Source organism: Micrasema longulum, unplaced genomic scaffold, assembly GCF_059751315.1.
Source record: "Micrasema longulum isolate JH-2025_06_02 unplaced genomic scaffold, ASM5975131v1 h1tg001139l, whole genome shotgun sequence".
Lineage (NCBI taxonomy): Eukaryota > Metazoa > Arthropoda > Insecta > Trichoptera > Brachycentridae > Micrasema > Micrasema longulum.
Window position 1 is genome coordinate 413392 of NW_028278327.1, and position 19693 is coordinate 433084.

At 32.4% G+C, this 19693-nt stretch overlaps 1 protein-coding gene across 3 annotated transcripts; it reads right to left on the reverse strand.

Moving 5' to 3' along the window:
* Positions 1-3928: 3928 nt before the first annotated feature.
* On the reverse strand, positions 3929-14061 carry LOC148276842 (major facilitator superfamily domain-containing protein 12-like). 3 transcript variants are annotated; one of them, XR_015823646.1, is made up of 11 exons: positions 13855-14013; positions 13159-13294; positions 10581-10729; positions 9343-9426; positions 9171-9242; positions 8840-8954; positions 8518-8756; positions 8236-8425; positions 7859-7970; positions 4450-4600; positions 3929-4137 (listed from the first exon to the last, which is right to left on the reverse strand). XR_015823646.1 is itself a non-coding variant. In XM_088233687.1 (11 exons), the coding sequence occupies exons 2-11, from the start codon at positions 13290-13292 to the stop codon at positions 3987-3989; spliced, it is 1548 nt and encodes a 515-aa protein (XP_088089813.1). In that variant the 5' UTR covers positions 13293-13294; positions 13855-14061; the 3' UTR covers positions 3929-3986. The 3 variants fall into 3 exon arrangements, 2 of the variants coding, with proteins under 2 accessions (XP_088089813.1, XP_088089814.1); XM_088233687.1 differs by having other exon boundaries at positions 9020-9242; positions 13855-14061; XM_088233688.1 differs by having other exon boundaries at positions 4526-4600; positions 9020-9242.
* Positions 14062-19693: the final 5632 nt, after the last annotated feature.

Sequence of the window (19693 nt, forward strand, 5' to 3'; positions counted from 1 at the left end):
AAATTTCCCCCGAAGACCCGTCCCCGGTATTGTAAAAACAATTTTAACGTCTTATAGCGCGTATTTAGTATATAATCACGCGCTTAAACGCCTTAAAATTGCGTTCATAATATCAGCTCTGGTAATTCAGTGGGCTTCCTGGGTTATTAAAGTAATAAAATACTTGACTGGCCTAAATCTGCACCTGTTAATTTTATTTTGTTTTTATTTCTTCCCGTTCGCCAAATAAATCATTTTTGTTTCTAAAACATGGTATGCACTAACATTGTTTGGATTTTTTTCAATCTAACAGACGGGTCGGTAAGTGGAAAAAAAATATAGTAGAAAGTTACGAAAAATATTCATTCATAAAATAAAGACAAAAGTAAAATTTTTCAACTATTTTACCTTCATCGTAGTTAAAGTCATCAAAATTACTTTTTAGAAACATATGATAATAATTGTTTATGCGGTATTTAGAATCTACAAAACTTTGATTGGATTCAATTATTTTTAAGTACATATATTTTTAAGTAGATAATTATTTTTAAGAACTAAAATAACTACTGAAAAGTTTAAATGATAGTTAAGAAATGTTTTTTTACATGCAATAAACGATCTCGTAGAAACATTATGTATGTCGGATGTTTCACGAAGAAAGAGCGCAACAGTGATGGACTTTGAAGAGTTTAGTGACTGCCGGCAATACCTACAGTTGTTTTGCTACGGAAAGTGGCAAGTGGCAATCCTTATTCCGGCCATGCCTTATTATCTTAGCCTTCTTACTATTACGGATTGATAAAATTCATTAATAATTACTTGCCAGTCAAAACTTTTGTGCAGAGTTAATTTCTGGTTTGTTACTATAGCCATTTTCTTCCGGGTAAACAAATTATTATTATGCGTTTCATTTTAACATCGCCAATAGGTTAATGTATAGAATTCGTTACAGGCATATTAATTAAATTTAAACCGGATTTCTTCATATTCTTATTGTAATATAAGCTAACTTAAGAAATAAATTAATTTAAAAAAACAAACTAATCTACCTACCAGGAAAAGGGTAAAGCGTCCCTATGCGCTTTCTAAATAGAAGCGCATGAGTTACATTTTAGAATATTAGTCTCCAAACTGCTTGACTTGTGACAGAAAAAAATTTGTCGTAAAAGTCATTTTGTCATTTGTATGTGTTAAGTGTCCAAAATAATGATGGCAAACATGTTTTTAAAATTTTCATTACAGCTTATTATTTGTTTTGGATGTTTCATTAATTTAAAGCTAGTTTCAAAGAAAACTTTTTTCACGCAATTTTCTTCGCCAACTATCACAAAAAAAATTGTGGTTTGTGGTCTCAGAAACGATGTGATATTACTGAAACAAATGAACTGTAGTTATTTATTTATTTTTTTAATAAAAGTTGTACTGTCTAAGAGTCTTATCAACGTTTTTTGTATATATTTAAAAAAAAAGTTTACGTACAAAAAAATATTGCGACAGAAGCCTCAGAGGCTAAAATTCACTTAAAAAATAAAATGACTACAGGGGATGTGATTAGTAGCACCAAAAATAGTATAGGAGAGTTTATTTGCCAGACAAGTGCATACTTTGCATACTCCCTTTCGTACCACCTTAAAATAAAGTAAAATTTAATAACTGTAAGAATTATCAAAATGCCTATTTTAAATATTTTACAACATTTCTTCTTTGTTTTTATTTTTTTTACTCACTATGTAAGTACTTACGCCGCTCAGAATTAAACCTCTGTCTATGGTTTACAAATTTTAGTCTGTGACATTGTCAAAGAGAATAACGAATGTTTCTTTTTTCTTTGCACTTTGCACTTTAACTTTGGCTGTCGAAGAATTGTCAGTTTGACAGTTTACGATGAAGCATGTACTTCGATGTTATTTACGCGTCTAATTTTTATTTATGCACTTGTTTACGTTTGCAGCCACGAAATCACCCACGAAGCTTAATTTTTTTAAATACGCACATCAACCAAAAATATTATTTTTCTAGGTAAAATCAATTTAATATCAGCCATGAAAATATTTTTTTATAAAGAGATATGCGGTAAAAGGGGTTTAAAATAACTTTACGACGTTACCTGATTTCCGCTAAACATTTCGGTGTAATACAATTATTTAGTATTACTTATTATACTGGATTATTTATTAATATGATAATATGGTAGCATGATACTTTTCGTATTGTGTGTAAGAATATTATAATATCAGTAGATATTTGTTTCTCATATTATAAGCATCTTTGTTTGAATTATTGCCCTAATATATTGAACCCAGGATCAAACCAGGAATCTTTGAGCAATGGTTCGACATCATTAAGGTATAATACTCTCCAATGGCAAGAGTTTCACTTATGTGAAAGATGATGATTTCCAAAGTAATAATATTCAGCTGCCTGACTGCTCTTCCAATCAGCATAACCAGAGGCTGGTTGATTCTGGAAGCCGGGAGGTAAAACAGCCTGTGCTGACGCAGTCGGAGATCAGGAACATCAGGAACGTAAAAATTGATTCTCTCTTAGATGGCTGAGTTCTTGATAAAACCTCTTTGTTCATTTTATTTTCGTAAACGCCTCTACTCATTTACGAGTGAGTTTGTAGTGATAAAACCTCTTATTAGTCTGAAAAAATGGGTCAGTGTGAACCCATCCCTTCTAAGTTGCAAACTGTTGGTCTTAAGCATGCCCGAGAGGAATGCAGTGGGATAGAGCCACGGATGCAATAATATTCAATATAACATCCACTCATTCCAATATAACATCCACTCATCCACCCTCTCACACACTTACACTCACACAAACACACTAGTATGTATTGTACGTGTATTTAATTTATTTCTGTGGATATCTGTCATTGGTTTTATTCTCTGTATATTTTATTTGTTAAACTTTTTTTTACATGTATTACTGTTGATATCCCCAATAAATAAAGTAAAATAATTTAAAAAAATACCATACTCCCTCATATAGAGATACCTCAGAATTTTTTTTGGTACTCTCTCCTACATGAAGGAATATCTCACCTCGTGCGGACTCCATATTATCGAGGCACTCTCAAGCCTGGTCTGAACCAACGAGTTGTACCGGTACATCTCGATTATCTGTTATGGAAATGTAAGATGATCAGTCTTTGCCAGTCCAGAGACAGTAAAGTATTGCAGCATAAAACCGCCCTACAAACGAATATTCCATGTTAACCTTCCCAAGAATCCAACCCGGTGCCTTGAGCATAACGAACTCATGCATGGTAGACGAATATCCAACCAGTAAACTACGAGATGAATTTTTCCCACTTGATTAATTTTTCTTTTATCGATTTTCACCTGAGTGGCACTCGAGTTGAAAACACTCATCCTAGATTCTGGCTCTATTTCCCATACACAATTATATTGTTCGTCTGCCTGGACTCAGATTAGCTGCATGTTATTAGGTCATATTTCTAATTCCTAGGGTAAATCTAATAAATCTAAACACGAGATGAAAGACAATATGGAAAGATTAGTGGTACAAGGATGAGAAGAGGGAACTCGATCTCGCGGAAGAAGTCCTACCAGATGGATAGACTCAGCGACAGAAGCAACTGGCGTCCTTCTTCAGAAGGCCTCCAGAAGCGGATGGGGGCGGATTGTAATGACGTTATTCCCTCCTTCCAATGTGACCACGACTGCTCTGCCAAGAGCAAACAACTTAGAAGAAGGGTAAATCTAATATTTTGGAAATAATTAGGATTAATATTGGTCTTTTCATTTACACCTCAACAGGAAAAGTTGTATGATGGATCGTGAACCTTTTTATATGAATTTGTGAAGATTCTTACAAATCGGTGATCAACTCTAACTGTTATTTTTACTTATTATTTTATTTGCATGATCGGTGACAAACATATCTTCTGTTAAGGAAACAAAATAAAATAAAAAATCATCAATCAAGTCACAAATAATGTTTTATTCGATACTTCTATTTCTTGCATGGATAGAATCTGATTATTTATGAAAGTGTACTTTTCTGCAACATTTAGATGAAAAGATATGACTTATTACAATTGTTGTAAATCCCAAAAATGCACTTCCTCCGCATACATATGCCAATATTTGTCTGTAGTACTGGGGACAGTCAGTTTGATTCTCGCATTTGCTAAAAATTAAAAGCATTGTTAATTTTTGGTACATACATGATGTATTCAATAATATTTTTTTAGCCGGTAGTATGTGCATTTCAATGAGTTTATGTATGACTACATAATTCTTTTTTTATTATATTTTTTGCAATAAAATACTGTAAACTTTAATTTAAATTAATTTAGAGTAGTTGGATTGGTAATAAAAATTAATATTTAAAATTTTTATATAATTCACAGTGCTTTGATATAAAAATGCAACCAGACTATATACAACTTTCTTATGATTTTTACTCGTTTGAAATGTCCAAATTATAAAATATGCTTACTAATTCTCAATAGTAATCACCGCAAAGCCTGTGATTAGTTTATCTGCAAATGTAACAATTGAATACACCACTGCACCTTGATCTGAATGAGGCCCGATTAAGTCTGCTGTGATGCATAGACTTGATACCATTGTTACAGAGCTGCCAGCACCTTTAATGGAAATATGACTTAGTGAAACATTCCCCATCGTCGACGGAAATCCATCACCCCATTTGACAAATTTAACCACTTTAGAGGAGAGAGAAAAAATCATTATGAGGCAATTATTTTTTTTAACATTTAAATTTTACTTTCGATTATACGTGTTTTTTTTTTGTTCTTACTAACAACGTTTGAATATATTTACCGCTGAATGGGATATCTGGATGACTTAGGAGTGATTTAACCCTTACACTGCTAAACAACGATATATCGTTGTTGTTAATCCCTATCATAAAGTTCTAACTAAACTGATGCTGACGTCATAATCCCCAAAAGGGTAAATAAATTCGGGAACTGCTTGTTGCACTTAACCGTCAGTGGTATAAAACATTTTCAAAACATAAAAATTACTTATTCGACGGGTTATTAATTAGTTTCGTACCTATTGAAATAGGTTAGGCTGAAGCCCTATGGAAAATTGAATACAATTTTTTTTTTCATACGTGCGGTAAAAATTTGAGCATTTAATTGTAATGCAAAGTTACTTGAAAATGAATAAAAAAAATTTTTTTTTTTAAAAATAAAAACGAACTTCTTTGAACGACGTCACTTGTTCATAAAAATCAACCAATGATAAGAGAGTTGTGAAAGATTTCCGGTTTGCTAATCGTCAATGGATTAATCAACATAACTAACCGAGAAGAAGAGAAAGAGAACTTGCGACGTCACACGCGGATTAATTTCAGAAATACAAAACTTTAAAAAATCGCAGCGCTGATAATACGATACATAAAAATTGATGAAAAAAAAATAGCTTTGTTTAGTAATCTATTAACAAATATATATTTTTTTTAAAAACCACCAAACTTCCTCATTATAAATTTACTTATGATGTTTAAATTCGCAGTGCTTTTGAAAAAAGAGAAACGACTAAACACAGGAAACTTCTAGCTAGTCGGGACCTGAAACAGCGATTTTTTTTACATTGCAAAAACAGTGAAACATAAAATAAATTAATGTTAATATTTAGATTTTTCAATCACTTATATGATATTTGAGGAAAATAATTGTATTCTGTGTTTTCCCCGCTATTATACCCGATCCAGTGATTACGAAAATATTGATGTACTTCCGTAATGAATAACTAATTGAATACTTTAACTTTAATATAAAAACTCTTATCCAGTGAGGTCCCTATATCACCAGAAAACCCCACAATTAAGAATATAAATAAATAAGTAAAGAGCCATAAAACATAAAAATAATTCACCATGGAACCTGATGATTGTCAATTAGGACGTTTGAATATTAAAAAAATAATTTTTGAATTTATTATAATGGGTACCCACAGTAATGGGAAATTAAAATGTTTTAGCTGTTCATTAGGTACCTAGTAATTATTACTCTACAAACAAAACGTAATTATTATTATACAAACTCTATTCTACAAACTATTCTACAAACAAAATGTAACTGTGGTAAATGAGGTATATCAGCTCGATATTGATCCAAGAATACTTCAGAAAAAGCTTCTTCGATTTCGAGCTCTTCATAAGAGTCATATAAACTATCATCACTATCACTTAGAAGTTGATCGTTATTGTCTAATTCACTTTCAAAATAGGTTGAGCTGCTAAGTCTCCAAGTTTCTCGGTGAGGTACTATTATTTCTATATCACTTTCACTATCCGTCATCATTTTGAATGATATATTTTGTAAATTTATTCACAATAAAAAGGACGCTTTGCAGAGTTAAATTATTTGTTAGAGTAACAAAGTAAGATTAAAAATATATATAAATGTATAAAATATGTAATTTACCACAGCTGTTTGTGATTTCGACAACTGTTGTCTATCTCGCTCAATCCATTATGCGTGAACTATCTATTAGTGAAACGGAATATTTTTCTTGGAAGAGATATCAATTTGTGAGACAGTTGCACAAAAACATTTTAAAAAAATAAATTATATTATAACAACTACCAAGAAATATTATCACCTCTTAGTACATTTACCAGTTATCTTTAAGTTTCAATCTAAATAACTCCCTACAAACATTTGGACATACTCTTAAAATATTGTTGATTAAAATAACTTGCATAAAAAAATTAAAGTGTTTTTAGGCATTAACTAGGAGGTGAAATAATTTATCCAGATGAAACTCACCGACATCAATAAAGGTTTCAGCTTTTTTAGTTTGCAAAAGTCAACAGATGGAAGAGTTGAGGTAATGTAAAAATAATCATGAATGTGGATGTGTAAACATACGCAGAATGGTGAATATTGCGCAGTGTGTAAAGTGGCCATTTAAACCAGCCAATGACAGATCATAAGTCCTGTAAATGCCTAGACTTCCATATTCCCTTAGCAAAAATGTTTTCCCTCTCTGTTGCAACAAATTTCAAGATATATTTTACTCTATTTTTGTTTAGCATGCATTGATAGAAGTGGTAGGTTTGATAATCAACAAAAAAACTCACAATTATGTCGTTTCAATAAAACAATGCGCCTTGAGATTGCTGTACGAGATCAGTTTTGTTTGTTTTTATTTTTAACTAAGAAAGGGTTTACAACCGCTGTACGAAAATGTGATTCGGGCGGCACAAGTTGTCGATCTTGCTCACTCCACTGGGCTTGAATTAGAGATTTATGAAATGGAAGATTTTTCTTGGAATTTCTATTACTTGTTAAACCAGTAGTGTGTTTGGAAAACAACGTATTCGATAAAATATTTTAAAAATGTATAAATAATAGGATTTCTGATTAGATTCTTGAAAAACTGCGTAGCAGCCTAAGGGTTAACATACGCGGTGATGGATTGCCGTCGGCACTATGTTGTTCACTACATTTACATTTTCAATTATGAAACTATTTCTTACATTCCTCGATCATTCTAACAATTTAAATCAATCTACACAATATGTTTAAGATGTACCTATATTAAATAAGGGCTGAAATTAAAATTCAATATTAACCACTTGGTATGGAGTAAGGAATGTGCAGTTTATAAAAATAAATAAATAAGAGAAAAGAAAAATACCGTCAAATGTGGTAACTTAAGTCGAAATTGAACTTTGAGCTTGAGATTGTCTTAACTGATGTGCATTTAAAAAAAAAAAAAAAATATTTAACACTTTAAAAAGACATCAATAATTTTGTACAATCTTACAATTAATATAAGTAAATTGGTAAAGTTAAGTATTCTATTCTATGACGGGAGTTACAGAAGAGTTTATGTCAGTCTAAAGATTAATTCAAAGGATGTACCAAGTAGTGCTGCAACCGCGTATAGTTGAAAAGCTCCCGAAGTAGGTTCCAATGATACTGCCACCCATATACATCCTGATATACTTACTAATGAACCCAAAGTATACAGCATCTGCAATGTGAAGTAAAATTCATGTTTTTGATCAAGCAGTGATATTTTTTATTCACCAAGCAAGTGTCACTTTTGTGTTTTAAAACTATTGAATCCCTTCATAATTCCTTTCCCACACCTAATGGTAGGCAAATGCGCTGACCATTAGACCATGAGGCGTGCAATCCCTTATTTATATTAAATTCCAAATTCAATGGTCACTTACAAAAACTAAATCTTAAACATAAAAATAATAAAATTCTTTTATGTAAAAATGAATACAAACCTTGTTACTGATGTACTGATTTCTGTATTTTAACAGTAAAGAGGCGAAGAATGATGTAATGTAGGATGCCAAAGGAACACTTGCTATTGACTCCACAGTTTCTGTTGTATCTACCGAATTGAGTCTTTCATCCAAAAATAATGGCATGTAAACTAAACTTAATGCACTGAAGAGTCTTGATGCCACGTATCTGAAAAAATACAAATTTAAATATTGTTTATAATTTTTCAAAAATTGAAATTGTAACATTCATGTTTGTTGTTGAGTTTTAACAATACTTACAATAAAGCAGACTGGTATAGAAGTGGTGAGAGAAAGAAGTTCTTTTTTTCTACTTTTGGCGAAGAATTTATTTTCGGACCATACAGCATATTACTTAATGGCTCCTTTTCTACACTCCCATTATTTGTAAGTTGTTGATTCCTTCTTGCGTTAGTATCTATGTTTTTTTGGTGGTGCAAGCCAATATGAAATATTATTGTTAGAATACAACCTATAGCAGTCAAAATGAGAGCAACATCCTGTAAAAATAATTCCACCGTATTTATCCAATCATGGGACGAATATTGTTAGATTGATCATTAAAAAGAAAATACGATTTTACCCTGAATTTGTAATCGTCGGTCGGACCAAGAGATGCAACATTATTGTCCTCGATTCTCAAAATTCCCCATGTTATTAAATAAACTGTAACGCCCGAACATACTGATGCTGTATATCTGAAAACACATTTACTTAACAAATGTTTAAAAAAAAAAAATATATTTGATCAATCAAATTATACCTTATGGCCGTTAGCTCAGATCTTTCATTAAGGTTTTGGGTCAATGAGGGTATCATTGCAAGATGAGATATTTGTACTATAGCCCATCCACATTGAAATATAACTATGACAATAGCGTAATAAAATGGTTGCCACCAAATAAGGTATGTACCAGTAGCGCTCATCCAACAGCCAATGCACCGGGAAAATATTTGTGGGAAGCTGCATAGGACTAATGCCGTCCCTAAAAGTTAGAACATGTTTTATGTGTTAGTTATATTAGTTGATAAATGACTTTATATTAAATAAAATGATATATAAACATATTATGAAGTTATTTTTACCCGCTAAATGCCAAATTTGCTTGCTTCCCCAACGATCAGCTAAAATACCAACTACAGGAGTCGCCAAAGCGTCCATCACTTGACCTGGAAAACATATTGTTATAATTATTCATTAAATTCAGTAAATAGTCATTTGACCATATTTCAATAATTGTCGCAGGTTTCAAACCCACAACTCCCATAGTAGAGTTCTCAAGATTACAGAGGCCATATATTTACCTAAAAGCATTATTTTTCCATAACAATGTTTAGTAGTACAAATCTAATAATTTATTATATTTTCAATAAGTTCTTTATATCTTCTTCTTATTTTCCCTCTCCCTGATGGAGGTTGTAAATCATCACAGCAATTCTGACTTTGTTGGCAGTTGCCCCGAATAAGGACTGAGTGCTGCAATGGAACCAGTCATGAAAGTTCTTTCGCTAAGAGATGCGCCTTCTACCTGCACTGCGTCTTCCTTTAATATTTCCCTGTTGAATGACTCGTAAAATGATATATTTTCCGCCTCTCACCACGTGCCCAAAGTACTCAAGTTTTTTTTTCTTATGGTGAAGACCTAGAAGAGACTACTGAAGAGTAGGTACCTCTTTATCTTTTTTCATCTGTCGAAGAACGTCATCATTTCGGACTCTGTCCACCCAGGAGATTTTTAATATCCTCCTGTAGCACCACATTTCAAAGGCTTCGATCTTTTTTTAAGTGGCTTGGATGAGTATACACGTTTAAATGCCGTAAAAAAAGTACTGAGAAGGCGTAACATTGTACAATTCAGAGGTCTAAATTAAAGTCTCTACTGCAAAGAAGGTCACACATCCTGAAAAAGCAGTCTCGCGCCTTTGATCTCTTGTGAGTGATCCCATTTATCATTTGGCCTGCATCCTAAATAAGTAAATCTTTATTTCGACAAAAATATAAAAGAATAATAATACATTTTATAAGTATTTTCGAAATAGGGAGTATGTTTTGAAATTGAAACATTATGAATCAATTATTACAACATTTCTGGGAAAAGTTACCTTGCATGTCATGTAGCATGTATGGTTACTTAAAAGCTCTTTTATTTTGTTTAACAAAGTAACAAAGAAAATGATAGCTATGTTTAGTGAAGTGCACTGGACATTTCTTTCTCTAGATATTTAATATTTGGCAAAAAAACATATTATTTTTTATTTATTGATTTGGTGTTGATGATTATTTTTTTACCACTTATTCATGATTTAAAACCTGTTAACCATACCTAGAAGCAGCATGGATCCTGCAGCAGTGGATTCCATATGCAGAACAACTTGCAAGAATAGCAGAGTGTAGGAGAACCACATGGCAGCGCACAAATCATTGTAGATGTGGCCAACACCAAATGCTGCCTTCTGCAGCCATGTCAATGGACTGAAATAATGTATCATGTTATTTATAGTCTAATGTTTATATTTTTGTATAGGTACACTAACGTCTACCTTAATAACAAAAGGTTAAATCAATAAAAAAATTATAATGGTTCCTAAACTTGGGTATCTGCATAGGTAATCTAATATGATTTATTTTCGAGAATTGATGCATGACGGTAAAGGTACTTACACATATATATATATTTTTACTGTATGGCAGGTACTTGCAATTTACTTAAAAATATATATATAAAGGTTGAATGAAAATGTGATTTTAAGACAGTTTTAAAATATGGCATTTAAGAATATTATTAATCAATTAAACTAGTTAACTCACTGATTATCACAAGACACTGTCAATAAAAAAAAATATTTAGGATAGTACCTACATCACATCGATTTTATTTTTTTCATTTTCTTATAAGTATGTTTTAAAAAAACTGATGGAGTGATCGAATCAGACACAGATCGCGTAAAGGAAATATATGGCGTGGTCATTTCTAGAGAGCACTTAATCGCCCCCCTCCTCCTTCTACCCTCGATATCTCAATAGAGACTGCATCAAACATTCCGCGGGCAGTCAACGTTCCTAATGGTTCTCCGACACTGGCTGAATTAAAAAAGGCCTTGTCAAACTTGAAAAACAGAACGGCACGAGGAGTTGACAAAATACACCCGGAATTTATCAAAAGCAGCATCACCGGCATTGTTGGCCCTTTACACCAACCAATGACCAAGGTGTGGGAACAAGCGAGGTGCCCGAGAGACTGGATACATGGGGAGATCACCGCATTGCACAAAAAAGGTGATCCATTGAACTGTGATAACTATCGTGGCATCACACTATTTAGTGTACCGGGAAAAGTGCTTGCATACATAATACTGCAAAGAGTTCGAGGACCCATCCTGCGAGTATTGAAGGAGAACCGGGCAGGTTTTCTACCTGGTAGGTCACGTGCGGATCATTCCACAACATACACTGTATTCTACAGGAGAACAAGGAACTAAATAGTTCCTTGGCTATGTACTTCTTAGATTAAGAAAAAGCATTTGATTGTCTGCACAGACCCACACTCTGGAAAATACTAGAAGCATATGGGGTGTCTGTAAAACTAGTCGAACTTATCAAAGCCCTTCACTCAAATAGCGAATGCCAAATCAGAATCAATGATGTTGTCACAGATTGGTTTGAGGTCACCACCGGAGTTCGTCAAGGTTGCGTCCTTGCACCGTTCCTTTTTATAATCCTCATGGAATTCATCTTAAGAAAGTCAATTCCACTAGATCGAGGAATATCCATATCCATCTCCTCCTCTTAAAAACTCCGCGACCTGGAGTATGCCGATGATGCGGTTATAATTGATGATTCAGTCAAGGGTCTTTAGGCCACAGTAGATAGTCTAAATAGGTACTCCGTATGCATGGGTTTAAAAATCAATATTGCAAAAACCCATGTACCATATGTAACATTTCATGGTTTGGTGCCCAAAATCCCTTGACTGTCAAACCAAGTCATCGAAAGGGCTGAGAGTTTTAAATACCTTAGAGTACATGTTACGGAAAATGGCAGCTTTCAAAAAGAGCTGGGATTGCATTTAGGAATAGCAGGCGCCACATTCAACGGTATGAAGACTGTCTGGAGATCAGATATTTACTCAGTGAAAACCAAACACGCCGCCTATATAACGCCCGCATAACACTTATTCTCCTCTATGGATGCGAATCGTGGCACCTCGCTAGGGCCCAAAACAGCAAAATCTGAGTTTTGAGAATATTAGGTGTCTCAGAAGAATCTTGGGTGTGCGGTGGTTTGACTATGTGAGGAATGAAGTAATAAGAGAACGGACGCAGCAAACTCCGGTGACAACTGTCATCAAGCGGAGGCGATATGGTTGGCTTGGCCATGTGCTGCGGATGCCTCCTGAGAGCCTTAACCACGCTTGCCTACTTAACAAGGCATCAGGTTCTCGACGCCCTGGACGTCCACTCCTAACTGTTCGTCGGCATTTCGTGCCAGAACTACGTGACGCGAACCTGACTTGGGAGGATGCAGAGCTGGCAGCCGACAAAGATGCTTCAAGGATCTTCGTGGACACCATATGCTCCAACTAGGGAGCGGACATGGAAAAATGAATGAATAATATAAGTATACTTTGGATTTTATATTAAAATTCAGTTAAATAATGTTGTAAATGCATTTTTGACTGTATTAAAAGAAGATAAAACCGTTTTAGGAGTATTTTGAAATAGGTTGTAAAAAGGAAGACCACTCTGTTACAATCTTTTCTCTACTTGTTCTTCCTACCACGCACAAGTTGCATATTGAACTTTGTTGGTCTTCTCAGATACCTACAGTGACCATGAACATTCGCGTTTTTGCTTTTAGGCAACTCCCTCAATTAAAAAATAGGAAATATAAAAAAAACTTACATTTCTTTTACTACATATTGATCGCTAGGTCCATCATATTGTTGGTATGGAATTGAAGATATTCCATTTTCATCACGTTTTGTATTATTACGACTGTTTATAAGTTTTTCCCTTTCATCTTGACTTATTTCCATGGCTAAAACAACATAATTTTTTTGAATTATCACGATGCCTTAGAATGAATTACGAAAGCAGTCAAATAAGGTGTCTTGAATATCTAATCCTGCTTACTGTGAATCTACATGATTAAGTAGTTTATTTATGTATATTCATAATTTACATTATTTTATTTCATTACTTTACTGCTGAGATTGACAAATCGAAAATCATTAACTTGTAGAAATTAGGCTTTGCTTGTTATTATTACGAGTATATTTAGTAGAAAACTTCAAAGAATTTATTTTACAAAAACAATATTTTAATTAGTTTGTAGACGTAATAAGTAACCTCCTAATTGAGATTAAAATAGCAAAAATGAGAGAATATTTTATTTTAAAATTAACTTTTGGTACCTACCGAAGCCATATAAAAAATACGTTTTTTTCTTTTCCCTATGAGAAAATAGTGGGAAAATATAGTATAAATCAAAAATAGGAAATTTCCAGGGAAAATGAATTTTGAATGATTTCGATGGCTATCTATAATTTTTTGCTAAACAATCATAAATTACGTACAATAAGTATTGATTTTACTAACCTTTAACCACAAAAATACTTTTGGTGATCTTATAACTGACACACACATTTAGCTGATTATAACGGAAACATTATTATTGCATGCTACCATATTATTATATTAAAATTAAAACACAGCATTAAAAAGTGTAGGATGGACGCGGACGGTCGGAAGCGAAGAGTCGATAGTGACCAAGTATTGGTGGCTGTTTCTCCCCAATGAAATTGGATACTTGATAGTGTTAGTCAGTACGAGGAGTAAGCTGAGGTGCATAGTGTATCGGGTGTCCCGTAAGCAGTAAGGTGTAATGTAATTTTACCAGGGTTGACGATAATTGATTGTAAATATTGTTTTAATAATGATACAATTCTAAATGTAGTCAAAACGCAATGCGAATGTTTGGTGAAACTATCTACGATAGAAATGTCGAGATTCGTGCAGAGGGCAAGGCGAGGACAAGGATTGCCTATCGATGAAATCAAAAAAGAATATTGCCATGAAATTAAAGTAATAAAAAATAAGTTAGAAATAAAAAAAATGACAGCCAATTTATTATGTATATTCACTATTAACGAGGAAGTAAGAAAAACCAGTAGAAGCTCGAATTTGCATACTATCTTCATCATTTCTTTCTCCGTTGTTTATAATATCCTAAATAATTTATTTATTATGTTTCAATTTATTACATGTCTATTTTTATTTTTTAAAATTTATTTTATTCAGAAAACATTGCCAACATAAAAGACCAATTAAGTTTTCATAAACTATGCAAAAGATTTAAACATTTGATTTGACAAAAAATAAATAAATAAGAAACTCAAGTGAGAAAATAATAATTGTTAACAAAAATAAATCACATGTAAGACGCCCTTTTTGGAGCGATTCTATATTAAAATTAATCAAAGATGCGCCGTATAGTCATTTTCAATGTTGCCAAAACGATATTCCAGGCTCCCTATAAATTTCTTTTGGATGTTCTCGATTTGATTAATATATACATTATACTGAGGGGACCATACTCATGAAGCGAATTTGAGTTGACTATGTACATAAGTATAGTAAAGAAGTTTGAGTGTATCTATCTTCGTCTTTCAGTGGCATAAATATCTAAAAGCGGCTCTACTCGCTGGCCAAAACGTTGGCCAGTACGCTGCCAACGAAATCGCTTAACTGCCCACACGTTGAGCAGTCGTTCAGTACTTGTCTTGTCCGTGCGAGCCAATGTGTGGACGTCAAAAGCGCACCAAAAATTACGGTTGCGCTCTCCGGTAGTTCGTAGCGTATTAAAAGCTGGGCCAACGTGTGGACGCCAGCGTTCAGCTAGCGCCCTTCGATTTGCGTTGAAAAATCGACAATTGACGGAACCAGCTCTGCTATCCACAAATACCCCCTCTACACTTTTGCCAATTTATTTTATACAATTCACAGGGTATTCAAATTACAATATAAGACTAGTTAAAGGCATTTAAAAATAAGAAAAGAAGCATTGACAAACGTAAGGGACACCAATACAAAATCTGGACTATTTATTTAGTGCTCGTTTAAATAGTTATAAACTTAAACCAAATACGTGTTTACCAGCGTATTGGCGAACGTATTGGCCAGCCTGTAGAGGCGTTTTTATATTCCCAACATATGCAAGCCAGAGGTGTATGGTATGTTGTATTGCTTGAACATGAAGGCCGTTTGAATATATCCCGATGTCTGACTGTTCCCAATCCCTGCCAACTAAATAATAATTCTACGGTAACTGTTTTGGAGTAGTTACTTTTTAATTAATTGATGTTTATTAACGGGGAATTATTTATAAAAACTGCGTTTTCTTTTTTAGTAAATCTTTATTTTTCATGATAACAATACATACAGAGTTAGGCTCTTGTGTTCGGCAAGTGTACAAAATAATATTAAATAGAAATATAAATGCATAACAAATAAATAAATAATCAAAAATTGAAAAAATATAACACTTAAAAAAAACAAAATTAATTAGTATTTATTGGCAACATTCATTCATATATTTTATTTATTCATACAAATACATATATATTACAAAAATACAATAATATGCATTTATACATACCTACGTATACAATACATAAGTAGTTATAAGTAATATATAATGTATTTGATATTACGATTTAATTATGTTTAATAAGGCATGTTTTCAAATGATATAAAATGTCTCCTTCGGCACGAGACAAGGGCACCCTTGTGAAGGAACATTATTTACAGATTAATTATACACAATTCATTAAAATATTTAATTTAAAAAATATTAAATCATAAAGTACCTACAATGTTACATAATTCCATAGCACTGGGTACAAAAATCTACATTAAATGATCTTTTCTAATATAATAATGAATGTAATTGATCTATGTTATTTGATAATAACGTAACATTATTATTAATTTTATTTTCAATTAAAAAGTTGCAGCCCTTATTCTATATTACGCGATTAATAGCGACAGTAAGAGGTAGCTATTTTCCCCAGGTAAGGTCAAAGTAGAGATATTTTAAGTTAGGTTTACTAACTTTTAAAAGGCTGTGCTACAAAATTCCTTTACACGCGGTGATGCAGCATTGTGTTACCACACGCAAAAGACAGAATATTCTGAAGTTCAGATATTTGAAAAAAAAATGTTTAGAACACACTGTTAAATTTTTTTTTTCAATGGAACATACATTATGATGTATAAAAATGTAATATTGTTTATACCTATTATGGCAAAACGTGATTAAAAAATCATGAATACGCCGGTCATGAGACCAACGTGCACTCTCTCCTATTTCCAATAACCAACTGATTAAGCAAATTCCTTCTTATGTTTTTTCTCTTTCACACAAACACCGACCACAGAGCAGCGTCTCTGTATTCTGTGTTATAAAATCTATTCTTGTGCTCTTTTTAATACAGTAAAGTGGCATTGGTATCACTTTCATTCGTGTAATTATTAGGACGGATAAATATAAACTTAGAATGTTTTTTTTGTAGCGCAACCGGATCTTGGTTTTTAAAAAAAGTATTAAGGTTTGTATACAACCATAAAAAAAAATAGATAGGGTGGGGTGGTATAAGATTGCGCAGTCTACAAGAGTGCTTCTTCGATTTAAACTTACCGCCTATGACGTTTAGTAAAAAATTCAATCACTAAGTTGTAGTGTAAAGTGATGCCGTGTTGTCGTTGTCTGCTGAGTGTTACTAGTTGTAAATAAACGATTGTAGGTAAGAGAATAGTTTTTTTGCTTGCTTGTCATAATATTTATCTATTCTGGAAACTCTCTCATGTGGAGGTTTTATGCAATATACGGTTTTGTATTGTTGTTTCTATTACAAATCTACCTAATCAGCTGCCATACGACCAAAATTTGAGAGGTTTCATTAGATGGCGGTTGTAGTATGTTTTTGACACAATATTGGCCGGTTGTACAAAAGTGCGCAGCGACAAAATGTGCAAGAGTGCTCGCGCAAAAAATCGGAAACTCTTAGCAGTTTTCCATAAAAACATAAATTAGAAGAAGATAAAGCAACTAGAAATACTAAAACGAAGAAGAAAGCTGCTCCTTTAAAAAATGTTCAAAAACCTCAGCAAAATCCAAAGAAGAAAATCTGAAAATGCTCAGGTTGCGGAGAAATATTGAAGGAACCATTGATTTAGTGCAAAATATGCCAGGAATGGTGGCACGATAGATGCACTTGTTATTTGGGATCTGAAGATTATGTTTGTGATTTTCGTCTTCGATTATTGCACCATATACTGTTTGCGCACGGGTATACACCCTCTTGCGCACTGTTGAGCTGCAGGGTGTGCATGAGGGCGCGCACTGACTTTTTTTACTTTTAAAATTATGTGTTATAATAGGTAAGATTTAGACTACTCGCATTTTTTCTTGTAACAGCTAGATAGCGAAGAGTTGAAATAAACTTATTTTTATTTTTCTAAAATGTTTTGTTCTATTTGCATTAATTTTAAATCTCAAAGCCGCGCTCTCTTGTACCACCCTCCCCTATACTATATACAGCGATTTCATCGTGATGTACATATTGACAATAAGTTATCACCATCATAATGTCCCTATCTGCACCTTGTGGTGCATAGGGCACTGCAGTGTTACATGAAATGCAGCGTATCTCGATCATTTGTTACATAATGGTATGGTAATCAGTCTTACGCTTTAGGTTTCAATCGAGGGACAACGAAATTGATTTATTTATTCATTTTAAATTACATTTGTATACTTATTCCCTAACAGATTATGTTTTTTTATGCTGTACCCGTGTGAGCCATAATAATTAAAAACAACAAAATATAAAGTAAAATCATACATAAGAAGTTACAAACATAACCCAGTAAACAAAATAATAACATCATTAAAATTAATAGCAATAACACAATTGTTATAATAATTTTAACATGGTGTATGTAGTGTAAATTAAAGTAATCAATAATGTAACAAATAAACGGCTTAAACGAAATTAAATAATAAAAAAAAACATCAAAATTTATTATACGAATTACTAAAACTTGAAAGAAAAAAAAACCAAACATGGACACAATACGAGAATATCGGAAAAATATCATATACAACCTTCTAAAACGATACAAGGGTAGTCAACACTAATAAACTACCAGAGAAAACTAAGCAAAAGACTCAGACAACCTTTACAAAAGATGTTTAAAATATTATCATCAACAGTAGAATGTGAATTTTAAAATTAAAATTATTATGTTAAGTGTATGTAACCCGTAAGGGTTTATTAATGAAATTTTAAAATATAAAAAAAACGAAAATATCGTGGTCTTTGCTTGATTGTAATAACGTCAAAAATAATAAAAAATAATCTTGTTTTGTTATTGCGAAATATTTTAAAAACCTTTTTGTGTCTGTATGGTTACCATTTTTCGCCGGTACCTGAAAAGAAAAGAAACGATTTTCTTTATCGTAATAATAAGTATTTCCTATCTTTTTAAAAAACCTGTAAAGCATCTTGTAAAGTTATTGCACAGATGTCGCTAGTATGTTTGATCGTAAAATGGAAAACTGGTAAATGTTTTCAGTTACACATTTTTTAAAAGTAATATTACTTTAACATACATACGATATTAATAAAACAACCACTACATTTTTACATTTATTTTAAAGAAGTAGACAGAATTTTTTTGAATTTACGAGTTTTTTATATTTTTTATTGTTGATTTTTTTGTACATTACCAATCTATAAGAGTGATTTTAGTAAAAATGTTTTGCGATGATTTAATAATAATAGATTATTAACTTATTGCAGTATCTCAAAACATAGGTCGCATGTATCCTGACGGTTCTATACCATAGAACGTTTTGATAGTTATATTGTTTTGACAGAGCTTTTTTTTTATTTTTTATTTTATATACTACTTGCTGACCCGACAGACGTTTTCCTGCCCGAACGTTGGCTTGCCATGGAAAAATACTTTTTATTGATAAGTAGGTACCTAGGTACTTGTTTGTGATTAAATTCAAAAACTAAAAATTGTTAATATTTAAATATTAAACTTAAGTAGGTACTTGTTTATGGTTGAATTCCAAAACATATAAAAAATATTTTTTTTAAATATGGCATTCTTTTTGCAAACGTCAAACTCCGGTCTTCTCACCAATAGAGGGGTGTTCTTATGTGGGAATAAGATTTTTGAAAATGTATGGAATTTAATATTATTTAAGTATTACCAAAAATCCAATAAAAATAAATAAATGGATAGAAATTATTATCAAACTCCAAGAAGATCTCGATAGATTAAATTTATATTGTAAACAAAACTTACTAAAATTGAATATTAAAAAATGCTCTGTGCTCACATTTTCAAGGAACAACTTTAA